Source organism: Manis javanica, chromosome 11 (assembly GCF_040802235.1).
Source record: "Manis javanica isolate MJ-LG chromosome 11, MJ_LKY, whole genome shotgun sequence".
NCBI lineage: Eukaryota > Metazoa > Chordata > Mammalia > Pholidota > Manidae > Manis > Manis javanica.
The window spans coordinates 22,722,730-22,741,472 of NC_133166.1; the positions used below are offsets into that span (position 1 = coordinate 22,722,730).

The following is an 18,743-nucleotide window of genomic DNA, read 5'->3' on the forward strand; positions in this document are numbered from 1 at the left end:
TAGGTCAGACACTTTACAAGGGAGAAGTGTTCCAGGCAGAGGGATTAGTAAATCCAAAGGCCCTGAGGCAGGAATATACTCAGTGCATTCCAGGAACTAATAACCAGTAGGCAAGTGGGACTGGTGAGCTGGGAGCAGGGTACGTGGCAGAAGCATGTGGTCCAAGCCAGATCCCAGAAAGGCCCCTTCATCAGACTGGGTGAGGACTTGGGATTTTACTCTGAGTGCAATGGAAACTTTTCATTTTTCAATTCAGGGTCTGATTTAGGAACAGACTCTAGGAATCAGGGGAAGCAAGCAAAGGACACAGATTTGTATTTGAACAGCCCAGTTTCAAGGTAATCAACCATGCATTGAACCATGTTAGGTGGTGGTGGTAGAGGTGGTGAGAAGGCTGGGAAGCTGGATGTCATTTGAAGGAAATGCTAATGAAATTTGCTGATAGATTGGATGTTGGATGTGGGAGAAAGGGAGGAATTAGGATGACTCCAAGGTTTTTAGGTTTGAGAAATTGGAATAGTGTGTGACATTTTATCAGGATGAGAAAGGTTGTGAGTGGGGTAGGGCTGGAAGGGGGTGGGGAAAAATAATTTGGGAATTGAGGTAAGTAACCTATTCAAGATGCTTAGTAAATAAAACCTCTAGGGCTGGGGTTTTTTTGGGTGTGGGGAGAGAGGGAGAAATAATGGGACAAAAATACTGTCAGGTTTCTGTTTGGGAAGATGTTGGTGCCATTTTCTAAGATGGAGAAAATGGGGAAGATGCTGGTACAGCTGCAGGAGTTTGGGACATCAGAAATCTGGGTAGCAGCTGCTGACAGGGATGATGTTCCAGCCTGAAATTTTCTCCCACTTCCGCTTGGCTTTCTTCCTCATTTCTTGGGAATCTGCTCAAATGTTACCTGATTTGCAAAGCTTTCCCTGACCACCTTCTCTCAAATATGGCGTCATCCTCACCCCTGCATGTTCCATTGCCTTCCTCGGCTTTATTCTTCTTCACCACATTTATCACCACCTGATATTACTGTGTGTTTATGTGACGGTCTCCCACCACGACAATGTGAATGCCGTGAGAGCAGGGATTTGTGCCTGTTTTGTTCACGACTTTATCCCCAGTGCTTCAGACTTTGCCTCATATCTAGTAGGTGCTCAGGAAGTATTCTTGTCTGAATGAATAGGTAAGTAGGGGCTAGAATGATCTCTGGAGGCCCCTCTGATTTTCATTTGTTTGAGACTTCCCAATTTGGACTTGGTGAATCTTGGTGAAACTGTCCTGGCCCTAGAGGCTGAAAGCAGAAGGGACAATGGCCGAGAGGAGATGGAGCTGGAGTGACGAGGAAGTCACAGAGCCTTGGTTTCCCTACCTGTAAAGCAGAGAAATGTAAAACGATGTATGAGTTCCTTAAGGCACTGTGAATGAGGATCAGGTGTGGGGGAGCATGAGGAAGATTTGCAGTTCCTGGAGTGCATGGTGGGGGATGCACTAGCTGAGACAGGAAATGTTTGCTGTTTAATAACAAAGAGTGGTTTTTATGAAAGGCTGGTTATCATCAAGATGGGAAGAGAGGAGTCTGGCTTGCCTGGAAAAGCCCAGAAAATGGAAAGGAAGGGTGGAGCACAGGTTGTGGGACAGTTAGACCCTGAGGCTGTAGCTACTTGTGACAGGATTAGGAGATTTGTGAGCTGGGGTGGTCAGGCGGCAGGAACTAACTCCCTGGTGTCCACCCAAAGTTCCTGCCTCTACGAGGACACACCACTGAGGGGAGGTCACAGGGAGAACAGGGCAGGACTGACCATTATTTTCCTGAAGAGGAGACTGAGGCCCAGGTGGCAGAAGAATGGTACCTGTGCTCAGGTCCTAGTCCCCAGAACCTGTAACTGTTACTTAGTATGTTACTTACAAAAGGGATGGTAGATGTGATTGAGATGGGGGGATCACCCCAGATTATCTGGATGGGCTGATATAATCCAAGGATCTTTATAAGAGGGAGGCAGGAGATCAGCAAGCTTGGTAGGTATAAGAGTGGGAGCAAGAGGTTGGAGTGATGCAAGGAAGGAACCAGCAGACCAGGCATGCAGGTGGTTTCTAGAAACTGGGAAAGGCAAGGAAACAGATCCTTGCCTGAAGCCTCCAGAAGGAATGCAGTCCTATTGACCCCTTCATTTTAGACTTTTGAAGTCCAGTACTGTAAAAGAATAAATCCATGTTATTTTAAGCCAACAAACAGAGTTTATGCTAATTTGTTATAACAGCCATAGGAAACTAATACAGAACCAAGGTCATGGGTGGGGGGATTAATGGTGGACCTTGGAGCTAGATTAGAACCTGGATAGTGCAGTTCTCCCATTCGGAGCCTCATTGCTCCCTTTGTACTTAGGCTGAGGCCTCCAGGTCACTGTGTGGCTCTCTGGATCAATAACTATATCCTCATCGCATGTATTGTTTGATTTGACTTTGACAGGAACTCTGTGGGACAGAATGTTTCTGCTTTACATGTAGGAAAATCGAGGTTCAGAGGTAAAATGTCATGGCCAACGTCAGAGCACACAATAAGGAATCACTGAGCTAGGTCCCGGGCCCAAGTCCTCTGCCCTTCTCTGTGCACTATAGATACTGCATGTGTCCAGGTATTGAAACAGATATTTATTGAACATCTACTGATACCAGGCCATTGTGCTCAGGGCAGAGGATCCACTGGTGACACTTATTATGTCCAAAAACTAGGAAGAGAGACACAATTTAAGCAAATACATTAACAACTAAATATATAATTGAAACCAGTTGATATTTGTATACTCATATTCACAGCAGCATTATTGACAAATGCCAAAAGGTGGAAGCAACTCGAGTGTTCATCAATGGATAAATGGATATATAAAATGCAATATACACATACAGTAGAATATTATTCACCTATAAGAAGGAAATAAATTGCAACACGTGCTATAACATGGATGAATTTTTTAGGACATTATGCTAAGTAAAATAAGCCAGTCACAAAAAGACAAATACTGCATGGTTCCATGTAAGGAATCTAGAAAAGTCAAATTCATAGAGACAAAATAGAATGGTGGTAGTAGGGGTTGTGGGGAGGGTGCATGGAGAGGTAGTGTTTAATGGGTGCAGAGTTTCAGTTTGGGTAGATGAAACAGTTCTGGAAATGGATGGTGGTGGTGGTTCCATGACAATGTGTACTTAATGCCATCACACTATACACTTAAATGTTGTGTTATGTATGTCTCACAATAGTACATACGTATGTATATATATATATTTATATATTAGATGATGTTTTGTGAGGCAATGCCATTTCATGATGGCATTAGGTGAAATGCCTTGGAAGTGGGAAGGAGAGCTAAGCTGGTCTGGGTCCTCTGTGTGGGGTGGGGCGAAGGTGATCTCTGAGACAGAGGGAAGGAGGGAAGGAGCTGACTCACTGAAGAAGGGGTGCAGTGTTCCAGGCAGATGAAAGCGTCATGCAAAGGACCTGAGGCATGGAACATTTTAGTGGGTCTGAAGAACAAGTGCAGGGCCATTGGAGTGTAGCTGAAGTGCAGAAAGCAAGGGGGAGGTGGGTTCCAGGTTGAGGGTGGACAGGAAGGCTGGGCCAGACCTTACATGACAAGGATTTCAGTTCACAGTCTAAAATCAGCGGGCAGCCAGGGAAAGGTTTTAGGCTGCTATGTGGGGTTCCAAGTGGGTACAGGAAGCTAGCCACTTATTCTTGTGGCCTGGGTTCCAGAGGGTGACAGTCTGGACTTCAGTGGGGTGGAGATGGAGAGAGGTGGCAGCGTGGTGTGAGTGAGAGGGAGGGGTCAGGGAATCCAAGCCTCAGAGTTTCCAGCAGTGTTGCAGTGGCAGAAAGGTGACTGGTTGCCCCTGAGCCCATTCTCCAAAATGTTGTCTACTCAGCAGATTTAAAAAATACTGATTTATTTTTCAATTTGTGGCAAAACATACATAATATGAAATTTACCATTTTTAAGTGTATAGTCCTGTGGTATTAAGTACATTCACACTGTTATGGACCACAGCCACCACCCATCTCCAGAACAGTTTCCTCTTCCCCACTGACACTCTGCACCTAATAAATATTAATTCCCCACACCTCCACCCCCATACTTTTTTTGTCTTTGAATTTGTCTTCTCATATAATTCTACCTCATATAAGTGGAATCATACGGTATTTGTCCTTCTGTGACTGGTTTCTTTCATTTAGCAAAATGTCCTCAAGTTTCATCGATGTTGTGTGGTCACAGATTTTAAGGTAAATGGTAGTATAAAGGTAGCTAAAATTTTTATTTTAGCTGAGGGAAAAGACTGAACGCAGAGCAAAGGCAAGGCTGTGAGAAATGTAGTCAGAAGTGTGGCCTTTGCTCTGTACTTTCTTCACATCAAACAAGGAGCAGACCTCACAAATGCCCCCCACACCCACAGCCCACAGCACACAGCTGAAGGTTCTTAATTGCTCCTCAGCCTCCACTTGGAGCCTGCTACTGTCTCTGGGTCTCTCTGCCTGGGTCTGTTCCAGTGTGTATGACAGTGTGATTCAGTGTCTATCTGGGCTGAGGATGTGAGGGTATGACTGTGTATTCATTTCCTATTGAAGCCACAACAAATTATGACACGCTTCGTGGCATAAAACCACACACATTATTATCTTACAGTTCTGTAAGTTAACAAGTTCAGCATGGGTCTTACCAGACTACAATACAGGTGTCGTCAGGGCTGTATTCCTTTCTGGAAGCTCTAGGCAAGGATCTGTTTCTTTGCAGCTTCTAGAAACTGCATTTCTTGGCTCATGGCCCCCTCCCTCCTTCAAAGTCAGCATTGTAGCATCTCACTGACTCTTCTTCCTTTGTCAATTTTTTTTTTCTTTGACCACGGCTGGAAAGATTCTTTAATTTTAAGGACTCAGGTAAATAGATTGGGCCCACCTAGATAATCTGGGCTGATCTTCCCCATGTTATGGTCCTTAATCTTAATCATATCTGCAAAGGCCCTTTTGCCATATAAGAGATCATAGTCACAGGTTCCAGGATTAGGAAGTGGACATCTTTGGTGGTGGGGAGGGGGCACATTTATTCCATTTAGCATGCCTGGGTGGGTTGGAAAGGTGTGATGGTGAGTTTGTGTGCAAATTTGTGTAGGTGTGTGTCCCCTCAGCCTTTGCCTCCAACACTGTGGGCCTCTCTTCCCACTTTTACTTAGTTTTGCTTTGGTCAGAGTGGGAAAATTCTAACTTCAGTAAGTAAATATATGCAAACCCACCATGCAAATAGCAGCCTGGCTTGAGCACCCTTTCTGGGGCTGACTTTCTAGAGAACTGGAAGAAATCCATAGAGATCACTGCCAATTTATCCATCTGTCCTAAACACAGAATCAGGCCCATGGAGGTACTGATGACTGCTGATCAGAAAATAAATGAAGTTTGAGTGACCCTGAGGTAGAAGGAAACTTATACCCCAGGCAAAGAGTAGAAGGAAATTTACATCCCAGTGTGAGTAAAATTGTAATATTTCCAGAATATCTCACCTGGCTTTAGTACATCTGCATATCAACAGGCATTCAGAGGTGGAAAGAAGTATGGCTTTGGTGCATTTGCATCATTCCTCAGGGGTGGAGAGAAGTTCATCTCCATATCAGTGGGTAATTACCTGGGCAAGGAGGGCTTACCTGTGCCAGAGAGGTGAGGGGGAGGGCCTGTTTTGCTTCTGCTGGAGCAGGAAAGAGAGAAGGGCCCAGACTGCAGTTTGTAAGCAATAAACGGGTTTTAAACTTTATTTCTCTCTTTGACTGATTTCAGTTTTTAGAGGTATTTTGCCCTGGGATTTCCTCTCCCTGGACTTACACCCAAAGATGTGCTTCCTCAGCCAGCCCACCCAGTGGGGCTCTCCAGCCTCCCCCAAGCCTCCCCACAGCATCCCCCCCATATGCCTGCTCTCCTGCCAGGGCAATCTCCTCATTCATCCCACACACACACTCCAGCACCCCCACTGGGAGTCCCTTTCCAGTTGGAGGGTTTCCCTTTTCCTTCCTTCTCTCTGACTCTCTAAGGTGGAAACACCCTTCAAGGCCCAGCTGAAGTCTCCCTTGCTCAAAATAAACTTTCTCAATGTCTCCTCGCCCTTCTCCAAGGATACATGCTATCTTTGGGGACAGGGCACTATCCTCTGGTCCTGTTTCTCTTGCAGTGCCCATCACCCACTGGCCACAAACAGGCCTCAGTCATGGCTCCGTGCTTAGCATGCCACACCTCTCAGACCTCTGTGCTTTCACACATGGTCTCCCCTCTGGTCTAGACCTCTCCTACGAGGTGTCATCTCTCTGAGGAGCCTTCCCCCTCTTCTCCCACAATTGCCCCTCTCTTCTCAATGTCCCCACTCTTGTCCTAGCTTATCTTCATGGTGGCATTCATCACATGAACTCAGTTCCATTAGACTGAAGGGAAAAAAACCCTATTGTACAAACATTTCTTGAGTCTGCTCTGTGCTAGGTGCTAAGGAAGTAGAGATGAATCAGACAGAAACCTGCTCTCATGGCCTAAGGATTTGCTTCATACCTCCCAAACTAGACCGGGTCTTCCAGAGGATGAGGACTCCGATCTGATTCTTCTGTAGGTTCCTGTCTCCAAGCACAGATGGCCCACAGGGAAGCTTTGTGGAGTGAATGCAAGTCTGACATTCTTGAGTTGTAGCTTCAGCTCAAATAGGCCACTTCACTTTTCTGAGACTCCCATTCCTCATATGCTAACTGGGGGTGGGATTCCAGGCCTGGTGAGGATAAGAGGAAACTATGGGTGTGAAAGCCCTCTGGAGACCTAACATCCTTTGGTATGCATGAAAGATAGTGACTGTGACACTCCCTCTGGTCCAATATCAGGGACAGCCACTCCAAGGATGGTGAAGCTCTCACTAGCATTGTGTTCATGTTAACTTTGTGCTGGCCCTTCCTGGATCCTGGAGAATTCTCTGCACAGAGCCATGGCTTTCCCTTTCCAGACTCTGGGCCCTGAATTTACTTCTGACTATTGGGAAATCCCCAGCCTGTCTCCTGCTTTCAGCGCAGGTCCTGGCTTATGTAAAATACAATGAAGGATCAGTTGACATCTCAGGACAGAAAGGGCCTGGTCTGGGGACTGTCCTCCAGAGATTCATATCAGAGTTTGAGACATGTTTGAGTTATTATGTTAGAGAAAATAGAAGCTGGGAAATGGGGAAGGACCTTCCTGGGGGCCCAGCAAGTGAGCAATAGGGCCAAGGTAAGACCCAGGATGCCTGGCTCCCATTTCATCCACTCCATCTCAGGACCACCAAAGCCCTTCTACATACATGAGCCCTCCTAATATTCTTTCTCACCTCTCTCTCCATCCTCAGACACCTAGTTCTGCCCAAAAGAATTCTCACTGTTCTCCAAACATATTTTCTGCTTTCAACTCCCTGTGCTTGCATGTATTATGCTTCTTTGTGCATCTTCTCCAAACTTAACTATTAGGTGAACTCCCACTCATCCCTCAAGGCCCACCCAAATGTTTTCTTCCCTAAAACAAAAGTCTAATCTCAGTTTATCCAGAACCGATTCATCTCTCTTCTGTGCTCTCATAACATTCTCCTTGATACATACATTGATTTGAACATTTACTACCCTCTTCTGTAGTTGTCTTTGTCCTTACCACACTGTATTTTTCTCTAGAAGAGGGATTATTTCTGTTTCACTGCTGTGTCCCCAGGGCCTAGCATGGTGTCTGGCACTCACTTGCTACTCTATAAATGTTGACCGAATAGGGAAACAAGTGAAGGAATATGAGGCAAATTTCTTAACCCCTCAGAGTCTTAGTTTTACTATCCTTATTTTTTATTATTTCAGAGTAACTCTGAAATGAAAGCAAGTCAAACACTTGGTAAAAATAAATGATGGATAATGAATGTAAAACAAATAAGAGATCCAGGAGAAGGGAGAGGTGAGGGTAAGTCCTGGGGACATAGAAATCACTCAGTCTGTGCCCTCAAGCAGCTCTTGGTCTGCTAGGGAAACAAATAGAAACACAATATTGTACAGAACTACTGTAGTGGAGCACTACCTCCTTCCTGATAACACTTCAGTACTTGGCTTCCAGGATACTGCCCAGTTTGCCTGCCTTTCTACTTACCTTTTTGGCCTTCCTTCTCAGTCTGGCTTGCTGCTTCTCCTAGTTTCCTCAAAGTTTGAATTTTGAAGGAAACTGTTTTCCATCTACACTCACTCCTTTGGTGATCTCAGCCAGTCTCATGGCTTTAAATACCATCTAGGTGCTGAAGACTCCCAAATTGATATCTCTGGCCTAGATCTCTCCCTTGACCTTCAGACCCATATGCCCTCCTGCGCCCCACCCCCAACACCTCTACTCTTCCAGGCATCAAAAACCAGCACACCTGAAAATGAACTCCAGATAGTTGACAAGAATACCAGCACCTTCCTTGTCTTTCCCACCTCAAGAAATGGCAACACTAGTCTTCCAGTTGTTCAGGCCAAAAATCTTGGCTCCTTCCTTCCCCTGATATTCTACATCCAATCTGTCAGCAAACTTTGTTGTCCCTACCCTCTAAAGATATTCAAAATTTAACCACTTCTCATGCCCCACCTCTGGATTATTATAATCGACTCCAGTTGGTCTCCCTGCTTCTGCCTTTGCCCCCCTGAATCTATTTTTCATGGAACAGAAGAGTAGCTGTTAAAATGTAAATCAAATTATTTGGCTCCTCTGCTCAAAACCCTTCACAGGATTCTCAACACAGAGTAAAAGCCAAAGTTGTCATTGCAAGGCTGTAATATCTGGCTCCTGCTACCTCCCTGTCCTTATCTCCTCCTGCTCTCAACACAGTACACTCTGCTCCAGCCATTCTAGGCCCTTTGTACTTGCTATCTCCCTGAAATGCTCTTCCCTAAATAATATCAGAACAGTGTTCTTTTTCTTCATACTTTTACACAAAAGTCACCTTCCCAATAAGGTCTTTCTTGACAACCTACCTCCAACCACCAAAGTAAAAACATCTTCCTGCCCATGTTTTATTTCCACTTCTCTGGGTATTTTTTTTTTACTGCAATCTTAAAACCATATATTTTATTTATATTTTTTATTGTTTCTCTCACTGCAATGAGGAGATTTTTTTGTGTGTGTTTTGTTCAGTTGTATACCCACTAAGATTAGTGGCAGGCATATAGTTAGGTACTCAATAGGTTTTTGTAGAATGAATGAATGAATGAAAAGGGTGGACTTTTCTAAGAGGCAGATTTTACTCTTTAATGAAAAGCTTTGTAACAACCAGAGCTACTTGGAAACATAATCACGTGGATATGCACAGCACACTCTCTCTTAAACATGTAATTTCATCAAATCCTCACAGCAGTCCAGGATAGGAGGAAAGCTGAGCAGATTGTGATTCTGGCTGAAGAGGAAACAGTCCAGAAAGGGGAGAAAGAACTTAAAGGTCACACATCTAGTCGGGGCAGGAGGTGAACTGTGGATGATTGCTGGCCCTGGAAAAAACTGGTGTCTGGTGGAGCTTAATGGGGGCTGGGTTCGAAGGGTTTTTTACCAGAAGGCATGAGAAGAGGAAGCTGAAGGGGAGGCTGAGTCAGAGATTACTAGAACACAAGCATTAGCAAAGTAGTGGGAGAGATGACAAGGCTGGCCTCTAAGTGTATTTAGCCCAACCTGGCAGCTAAATTCCCCTGCAACAGAATTCGGTGTCTGAGGCTGACCAGTCACTCAAGCGCGCACATAATTTCGAATGCGGAACTGGACAAGCAGTCGAGAAACCAGTGAGTCCACTGCGGGTCTGCAAAGTCTGGCTTCCCCACTGGACTGTGAACGTCTTTGGGGCCAGGGATCATGTTCCTAGATGCATCTCCAGCTTCTAGAAGGGCCTGAAATATAGCAGGCACTCAAATATTTGTTAAAGCAAACATAAATGTATGCGCCCATATGGGAAACTGAGGGTGAGAGAGGACAAAGAAGAAGGGCGTAAAATCACCCAGCGTTTCTGGAAGCTAGGAGCACACTAGCTCTCCACGGACAGAGGACAGTCCCAGCACTAACGCAGGCTGCTGTCAGCTATTTTGCAGCAAGGGTTAGAGAGCAAACACCGCTTGGGGCTAGAGGGGAGCTGTTAAATGAGGCCTTTAGGGTGGGAGCAGGCTGAAGAGGCCAATTGGCTAAGAGTTGGGGCAGGGCCGAAGGAGCAGGCAAATTCCCACCCCCAACAACGTGACTAGGGTGTATAACGTCACATCCGGTCTGGTGGGCGGGAACAGAAACAAAAGGAGATCAAAAGCGCATGCGTTTGTTGTGTCCGAGTTCTGGCGGGTCCTTCCGCTCAGGAACAGTGAAGTGCTTCCGGGTCGTCGCCGGCTGCCGACTCCCGGCTCGGTAAGTACACAAGGCAAGGCTGTGGCTGTGTCTCTTTGCTCTTTCTTTTCTCTCTCCCTCAGAAAAATTCTGTTCCTCTGACCCACCTCAGGGGCTCTATGTTCAGACTGCTTCCAACATTAAAGACCTCTAGCTCATTGGCTGCTTCCTCGAGACCAAGCCCCACCCCCTCACACAGAACCGTCACTCATTGGTGTCCCTTTCTGTCACCCAGTATTTTTTCCAGTTAACTGGCCCTACCCAGGCACACTCCTTTCACGATTAGCAACCCTATAAGGGCAAATGACTGTCCGAATCCCGCCCCTGCCTTCTTTCTGTTGGTCAGTCCCATGGTTTTTATCATAATAAGCAGAGGATGGGCGGTGACTTTGAGGCAAGGGGTTGGGCTTTCCGAGCCTCGCTGTCTGGCGTCTCAGTATTTCTGGGACGTGAGCGTGGGCGCTCTTGCACCTTTTACACGGGCTGGGAAGTTGAGGCCCTAGAAAGGGCAGCGGCTGGCCCCGGATTAGTAAAACACATTAGAGCAAAAGCAGAATTAGACGTAGGTCCTGCATCTCCTCTAGTGTCCTGTCTGGTTGTCTTCCCGCAGGAGTTCTATGCCCCAACTCATCGTGTGACCTAAAGCTTAGTCGCTGCTTGTCGCTGGGTCTCAGTTTTCCTGTGAACTGAAAGGTTTCACTTAAGAATACTCTGAGACCTTCCTGGTCAGATACCTCAGCTGCTTAATCCAAGCTGAGGTTATTTGTTCATTCACATGTTAAATTCATTTATTCAGTCTCCCATCTACTTATTTATCCATTTATTCTTGTCTTTAGAATGTCTTACTGAACTATATTTGACCGTGGTAACCCTCCCTCTCCAATTTGGGTGTGGTTCAGGAGAGAGGTGGTTAGTGTCCTAAATTTCTGACACTGGGTGGGGATGATATGGACAACAGAGGGGCAAAAAATAGGTAGTGTTAGGGGGAGGTAGAGATAGTTACAGTAGAACCCTGTCACCTCTAATTTTGTATAATTTTGTAACTCCAGTATGCATTCTGGATTCCTATCTCTGCATTCTGTTTCAGTTCTCTTCTGTCCTCAACAACTTACAAATAGCTTTACTTATCCATAAAGTAAATTAATTATCAGAATAACTGTGAGGGTGGTTAATTGTTATTATCCCCATTTTACAGATGAGGAAACAGGCTCAGAGAGGTTAAGTGACTTGGCCAAGGTCAAACAGCTAGGAAGTGGTGGAGCCACCAGGTCTGTCTGATTCCCACAGGAAAAGGCTATTTCCCTGCTACCTTCCACTCCACCCCTTCCCCAAATCAAACTGTAACCAAATATAAACTAAAACCAAACACATCTGAGAGCTAGATTCACCTGACCCTTTACCTCTAGTCTAGGAGCCATGTCCACCTTGTTCCCCTCACTCTTCCCCCGTGTGACTGAGACACTGTGGTTTAATCTGGATCGACCCTGTGTGGAGGAGACAGAACTGCAGCAGCAAGAACAGCAGCATCAGGCCTGGGTGAGTAAGGACCTGCCATGGTAGTGGAGCCTCAGTCAGGGACACTTCCACTCCTTCACTGGCCATGACCCAGCCTAATGTCTGAGAGCTGCCCTGGAGGAGCTTTTTGCTCTGAGTTAGGAAGAATCAGGCTGACTGTTGGGGGTGGGCTGTGGTGGGGGGGCTAGGTTCTCATTTTTGTGTAATTTGCTTTTGGGCCATGGGACCTCTGGATGGATTGGAACCTAGGCTCTTTTTCCTAAAGTATAGGAATGATCATTTTGATCATCTGTTGAGGATCTGGCAGATGCCATGTTCTAGGCTGCTAGTGTCTCACTTCATTGTCACCATAATCTTATGAGGAAACCAAGGCCCAGAGAGTTTATGTAGTTGGATCAAGCTCCTAAGTAAGTGGCAAATGACAGGAGAGAAAGGAATTAAATCTTCCAGAGAACTGGAGGGAAGCTTCTCTTTCACTCTTGGGGGTGTTCTTGGAGACAGGATGGTACAGTCCCATGCCTCTGACCTGGCCCTGCTGTCCTCCCTCTTTGGTCACAGCTCCAGAGCATTGCAGAGAAAGACAACAACCTGGTACCTATTGGCAAGCCGGCCTCAGAGGTGAGTGGCTCCAAGTGGGGCCCAGGTGGACTAAAGCTCTGCTCTAACGCTGAAGGTTCTACCTCTGACCCCAGAGCAGTCAGTCATGGTCTTCTTCTCTGTGTGGCGGTTATAAAGGGGAGCTAGACAGAGTGAGTATTGGGCCCAGCGTAAGGTCCTGCGGAACATGAGCCAGCCTGCTAGAATCCAGGGGGGAAGGGTTAGGGAGTGCGGGCTCATTTGTTGGCTCCAGTGAGAGGTTCCAAGTGGGCCAGCCTTTGAACTAGTCTGGGCAGTCTTGTAGAGCCTATAGGCTCTTCCCTGCCTCACCAGCACTATGATGACGAGGAAGAGGAGGATGAAGACGATGACGAGGATAGTGAAGAGGACTCAGAGGATGATGAAGACATGCAGGACATGGATGAGATGAATGACTACAATGAGTCACCTGATGATGGAGAGGTCAATGAGGTAAGCTGGGGTGTGGGGGAGGGAGGGCCTCTGCTCCTGGCCCCTACTGTTGACCTAAGTGGTGGGTGGGGTACAGAAACCCTGGATCCAGCCAGGGGCAGGATCTGGGACTGGGGCTGGCCGGGTGGCTGAGGCTCCTCCCCACCCACACCAGCCTCCTCTCCAGGTGGACATGGAAGGCAATGAACAAGATCAGGACCAGTGGATGATCTAGGTAGACCAGGCAGGGTGGCCTCAGGGAGATTCCACACCAGCCCAACCAACCATGCAGCCCCTGCAGAACCAGCTGCTGCCCCAGTGCCTGGATACTCACCCTCGGGCACCTCTGCTGCTGCCGCCAGGACTTGGTTTCCTTGGTCCCTCCCAGGTCATCAATCTGCCTTTGAATCCCCAGGGCCTAAGCCTACCCCAGCTTTATGGCCAGTACCTCACCCCTTGGTTGCCAGGTATAATCTCTTTATAACTCTTTAATAAAAACACAGGACTGATATTTTTTTTCCCCATGTATATTCCCTATTTGTTGGTGGGCCCCAGAGGAATCCAATATCTTCTCTTGAGCTTTGGGGAGAAGGCACACAAGGGACTTAAGGCAAAGCTACCTGGCTATGTGGGCCAGAGTCAGGGAAGCCCGGCACAGCCCTGGCCCTGGCTCCATTGCCATTTCCTCCGGCCCAGCTTGCACCCATTCCTACAGGGCCATGAACTCAGAATTCACTGTTTCCCCTGTTCCCACCCTGAATGGCATGGGCTGGGGAGGGCAAGCTTTCTGAGGCCCAGAGCTGAGAGGCGCCTGGAGTTCTCCCAGCCAGCTTTGTTGGTATTAAGAAAGTGGATTAAGTCTCAGAGCAGAGTAGGGACTCCCATGGAGTCACTCAGAAAATCAGTGACAGAGCTGGGCTGGGAGCTCAGGCCTCTTGCCTGTCAGCCCATGGCTCTCCCTTGAAGGAAGGGTACCATAGGGCCAAACAGCGTGACAGAACTTGATGCCTCAGATCAGTGTGGAACTGGAGTGGGGCAGGGGTGTGGGAGGAGAGCCTCCCCAGCCATAAGCAAGGAGGGGACAGGATATTGTGAGGTCCTTGCTTGGGTGGAGGTAGGGAGTAGAGTAAGAACCCCTGGGCCTGGACCTCAACCAGGCCCTGTGTAGGTGAGCTGGGCTATGCCGTCTTTGATGGCAGGGAAGTCTGGGAGGCCAGTGTGGTGGAGGCGGCATCGGTAGCGGCCACAGCTCTTGGCGTACTGCAGGAAACGGGGTGCACCAGGGAAGAGCACATGGTCAGCCAACACAGTGGCACCAGCTGGCAGAAGGGCATGTGCCTCCAGCAGCTGCAGGTCCCGCAGGTAACATCGGGGCCGATGTGTCAGGAGCACCAAGTCTGCCCAACTCAACTGGTACTGGGTTCGTAGGCATGGGATCACCTCCTCTGAGCTACCCACAATTAGCTCCACCTGTGGGGGTGGGAGGAGCTGGAGGTGAGGGTGGGAAGGATTATTCTCCCTGCACCAAACCCCACCAGGACCTGGCTTACTTTATGTTAGACCCTGGCCTAGGTTCCCATGAGTGTTCACACATTTCCTCTGGCCTCAGAACCCAAGAAGTCAGGATCAGTATTGTGATTTCCAGTCTGCCAGTGAAGAAGCTGGGGTTCAGAGGATAAGTGCTTTCCCCAAGGCTAACAAGAGGCAGACTAAGGTTTGAACCTGGACTTGCTGGGTTCCAGAGACCTTCCTCTTAACTGCTGCTTTGTTGTTGAACAGCAAATATCTGTAAATGACTTAGGACAGGAGCTCACACCCTCCAGAATCCCCTAGCTGCTTCCTCTCCTTCCCCCAGTGGAGAGGCTTGTCTAGGGCAAGGCCTGGGATGGCAGGGAAGAGACAGGGTTGAGGAGGTGGGGGCTGACCGTGTGCTCGTCGAAGCCAGCCAGGCGGATGAGTTTTTCGGCCACTGCTGCTGTTCGTTGGTCCTGCTCCACAGTAAGGAGGTGGCCCCCAGGGGGCAGGGCACGGGCAATGAGCAGCGTGGAGTATCCACAGTAAGTGCCCAGCTCCAGCACACAGGCAGGGGTCTTCTCCTCCACCAGCCGCATCAGGATCTGACCTATGGGGGAGATGGCTGCAGAGCCCCCAGTAGAAAGGGATCTCAAATGCCCACCTGCCTCACTACAGCCCCCAACTAGCTGGGGTCTGATCTCTCCCTCCCTCACTGCCCTTCCCTCACTGCCCTTCTAGAGTTGCCTCCTCCACTCTAGTCTTCACACCAGCCACTAGGATTTTCCTAACAAACAAATCTGAGCCTATCATTCCCTGGGCCCTATGATTCTAAAGGCCTTGGATTGAATTTGGGATTCTTGATATTCAGGACCTTCTTGGACCTGATCCTATCCTACCTTTCCAGTTTCAGCTCTCAAATTCTTCCCACCTGTAGCCTACACCCCATCCCAGACTGTGCCCAGAGTTAACCATGCTCGTTCACTCTTTCGTGCTGCATTTGTACACATGACTAGCTTTGCCCTTCCTCACCTCTGTCCTCATTATCTGGCCAATTCGAAAGTGATCCTTCTATCAGTTCAAATGTTGCTCCCTCCAGGAAGGCCCAGGCAGAAACAACCACCAGGCTTCTGAAAGACCATCTTCCAGGCTCTGGAAAGACCTTTGCTAAAACTTCCAGTTTCATTCCCTATTGTTTTGTTTGTTCAATGTCTTTCTCACCTTGGAATTGGATGAATTTCTTTAATAAGAGTCTAAAAGCCCTTTTGCTGGGAGCTGGGGTTCAGACAGATCCAGTCAGACAGCTACCATGAGTGGGATGTGGGAGCCTCCACGGTGGGGAAGGAAGACTCAGACACAGATAATTATGGGTTATCTCCCTTAACTCCACAAAATTATGGGTTATGTGCTGAGATGCTTATTCCCCTTGGTGTTATGCCCCCTTTGAGGCCAGCATTTTTGGCTGACTCATCTCTGTACCCTGTACCTCTTTCTCCCCCAGTACCCTGCAGATGCTGGGTACAAAAGAAGTGGCAGGAAATGTTTGCTAGATGAATGAGTAACCTTACCCAGCCTCATCAGAGGAGATAATAAAAACCCAGAAAGTGTAAAAAACCTGCCCAATTCACCCAGTAAGTCAGAAGCAGATCCCAGATCTTTCTTTGCCATCTTGAGGGTGCTTCCTGGAGCAGAATGCTAGGGAACACTGACCTTTGACAGGCCCCATATGGCTCAGGTACTCGCAGTGGCTGCTCCAATGGTCCAGGGTGGTAAGGATGTGACTGGGGTCCCCAGGCAGGGCATGGGTGAGCACATAGCTGAAGGCCCGCTCCTCAATCCGCAGCCCCGACAGGCAATCTCGGAGGCTCCGCAACAAGACCTTGCGCACCAGCAGTCGGAAGTAGTGCCGGTACCGCACCAGCAATGTCACCACGAGGGGCAAGAAGGCCAGCGCAATGGCGGGGGACATGGTCCCTATTTGGGCCCTGGAGTGGAGGGAGGCAGGGAGGGAAACCCATGCCCACCATTTGCCAGTCATTTGTGCAGCCCTTACCAGTAGCAATTCTCTATATTTTACAAATTATGGCTCAGAAAAGCTGACTTTCATCCACAGTCACATGGCAGAACTGGGATTTGAATTTGAGCTGGTTTGATTCCAAGCCCATGTACTCTCAAGGACTCCAAGCTGGTCTAAGTGCATCCAACTGCAAACTATCTCTACCCACTTCTGAATCCTGGTCCTGTCTTCACCTTACTTTCCTTGTTGACCTTCATCTCTGTAGTCACCCTTTCCTCAGGACCTCTCTCACCAGTTCCCCTTTGAGATATCCTCCCCCATCCTTACGCCTTTCCTGCTTGGTTTCTTCTGGCCCACTAATGTGTAGCAAAAGAGCACAGCTTTGTAGTCAGAAACCCCTTCAGTCACTGTGCTCTGCTTCAGTAAAAGGCAAGCAAAAAGACATTCCATAGTGTAGTAGGATGAAGTCTCTTTCCACCCCAGGATTCCCTCTTATCTGCTCTTCCCTGGGGTGGGAAGAGTCCTTAATTCTAAATTTCTTCTCCAGTCCTGTCTCCTCTCCCCTGCATTCCCTCTTCAGTTCTCAGAATTCCCTGCACAGGCTTGTACACACACATACACACAGAACACCATTCAGGCCTCTTCTCCCAGACTCCCTAAGTGGGTTAAGTGCCCTGAACCATCCTCCCTTCTCCTCCAGATCTGACGCTTGTGAGGCTCCTGATGGTGGTGGGAACTAAAAATGAAAGCAAGAGTGTATGAATGGATGTGAATAGGCGAATGATGGTGAGTCTGAAGTGGTGTGCTTGGGAACCCACACTCAAGAGCCCTGCTTACCTGGGCTGGAGGCTCCTGCTTGGGGAAGACCAGAGCATAGGACAGGAGGGGGAGTCCTTAGAGGGAGAGAACCCTGAGGCAGACTGGATGTCCTCTCAATTATTGATGGTGAGGCTGTTGCTGTCACCTGAGACCTGCAGTTCAAGTTACTGGCCACAGGAACAAGCTGGAACTGACTCGTACCCTTCAGGAGCCCTGAGAGAATTTACAGAACTCCAGGGTCTTGATTTGGAGGATAATAAGAGCTGCTGGGTTTGGTGGCTTCTCCTTAAACCTCTTCGATCAGGACATGGTTCATAGTGTGAGCCAAGGTGATAGACTGCAATTTACTCATTAATTCAAAATTAAAGTTTTGTCTAAGTAAGTTCCAGGGCTTGGGTCACGGAGTCCTATCCTGTCCCTGTCCGCCAAGAACTCCAAGTTTGGTAGAAGAGACTGACCCAGAACAAGACAATATAATGTGATGCTCCATTTATACAGGGACATTTAGCTGTTTTGTGAACTGCTGTGTTTTATCTGTAGATAGAACAGTGTGTGTCACATCACAGATACTAAATACTTGATTCAGTAAGTGAATGAATCAACATTGGATTGAGTACAGGTCGCTGAAGATGAACAGAGAATGGGGTCAGAAATGACAATCAGAATATTGTACTGTGTCATGAAAACATCACAGGCCTGGTGGGGAGACAGTGTGCCAGGTCACATGTGCAAAGGCCAGGAGGGCAATCAGGAAACTGTGTTTCCCTATGGCTGGTGAGGCATCCTGGCAACCTCTCCATCATACTACCACCACCCACCCACCCCAAACCAGGGAGAGTGGGAATTAGGTGTCAGGCTCTGCAAGATCTTTAATGACAAACTTGGGCCTGTGTTCAGGATCCAAGGGTTACAAATAGGGTGATTTTTAAGAGCATCGTGTGTTAGATTACTATGTCGGCTGTGAAAACGCTGGATTTAAGAGAAATGCCAGAAGACAAAGAGATCAGTGAGGTGGCCTCTATCTCCTCTTACCAGGATTCAGATCCACTCCACCTTAGTTTGTGAAGGTATAAGGCTCCTTCTTCCAGTAAGTCTCAGTTCCCCAGTCCCTAGACACCCTCCACGTGTCCCCTAGGCTGCCTGCTCTTAAGAGTGCAGGATCCCACTCTCCCCTCGCATGGCATTTAGAAGAGCATTTCATGACGGCATTCGGTATAAGCTCTCTCATTGGCCCAGAAAGGTAGCCTGGCAGTTGCAGGACTACATAATACGACTCACAGGAGGGGCACTATGGCCCGCGGCGGGTAGCTAGGGCTCGGACACTGGGGAAGAGGGTAAAGTCATGTGATCCCCCAACCTTCCTCGTATCACGTGTCTCCCATCCGCCGCTCGGGGTGTGCCTTCCCATTGGCTGGCGATGATCACGCGGTGGGGGCCGGCCCGGAA

The 18,743-nt window shown here is 48.1% G+C and overlaps 2 protein-coding genes across 8 annotated transcripts; one reads left to right on the forward strand and one right to left on the reverse strand.

Annotated features, from left to right (window-relative positions):
• Nucleotides 1-10,257: 10,257 nt before the first annotated feature.
• On the forward strand, nt 10,258-13,460 carry ANAPC15 (anaphase promoting complex subunit 15). Of its 4 annotated transcripts, XM_073216052.1 has the most exons (6): nt 10,337-10,408; nt 11,583-11,655; nt 11,794-11,923; nt 12,461-12,520; nt 12,833-12,970; nt 13,125-13,460. In XM_073216052.1, exons 3-6 carry the CDS (start codon nt 11,804-11,806, stop codon nt 13,182-13,184), a joined length of 378 nt encoding a protein of 125 aa, XP_073072153.1. In that variant the 5' UTR covers nt 10,337-10,408; nt 11,583-11,655; nt 11,794-11,803; the 3' UTR covers nt 13,185-13,460. The 4 variants fall into 4 exon arrangements, with proteins under 4 accessions (XP_017528544.1, XP_017528545.1, XP_073072153.1 ...); XM_017673055.3 differs by lacking the exon at nt 11,583-11,655 and having other exon boundaries at nt 10,258-10,408; XM_017673056.3 differs by lacking the exon at nt 11,583-11,655 and having other exon boundaries at nt 10,259-10,408; nt 13,137-13,460.
• A 150-nt stretch (nt 13,461-13,610) lies between these two features.
• LOC108405088 (transmembrane O-methyltransferase) lies at nt 13,611-18,679 on the reverse strand. 4 transcript variants are annotated; one of them, XM_037026296.2, is made up of 4 exons: nt 18,330-18,679; nt 16,172-16,446; nt 14,875-15,086; nt 13,611-14,419 (listed from the first exon to the last, which is right to left on the reverse strand). In XM_037026296.2, the coding sequence occupies exons 2-4, from the start codon at nt 16,428-16,430 to the stop codon at nt 14,099-14,101; spliced, it is 792 nt and encodes a 263-aa protein (XP_036882191.2). In that variant the 5' UTR covers nt 16,431-16,446; nt 18,330-18,679; the 3' UTR covers nt 13,611-14,098. The 4 variants fall into 4 exon arrangements, with proteins under 4 accessions (XP_036882191.2, XP_036882189.2, XP_017528535.3 ...); XM_037026294.2 differs by having other exon boundaries at nt 17,316-18,679; XM_017673046.3 differs by lacking the exon at nt 18,330-18,679 and having other exon boundaries at nt 14,875-15,071; nt 16,172-17,306.
• Nucleotides 18,680-18,743: the final 64 nt, after the last annotated feature.

Bases quoted from the DNA above. Each gene is read 5' to 3' on its own strand.
- ANAPC15 (XM_017673055.3), top strand. From the start codon at position 10,317: ATGCGTTTGTTGTGTCCGAGTTCTGGCGGGTCCTTCCGCTCAGGAACA. The intron at 12,521-12,832 runs GTGAGTGGCTCC...CTGCCTCACCAG, and splicing joins TTGGCAAGCCGGCCTCAGAG to CACTATGATGACGAGGAAGA. The intron at 12,971-13,124 runs GTAAGCTGGGGT...CACCCACACCAG, and splicing joins ATGATGGAGAGGTCAATGAG to CCTCCTCTCCAGGTGGACAT.
- LOC108405088 (XM_037026293.2), bottom strand. From the start codon at position 16,499: ATGACTGGCAAATGGTGGGCATGGGTTTCCCTCCCTGCCTCCCTCCAC. The intron at 15,087-16,171 runs GTCAGTGTTCCC...GGGGCTCTGCAG, and splicing joins CCATATGGGGCCTGTCAAAG to CCATCTCCCCCATAGGTCAG. The intron at 14,420-14,874 runs GTCAGCCCCCAC...CCACCCCCACAG, and splicing joins CTGGCTTCGACGAGCACACG to GTGGAGCTAATTGTGGGTAG.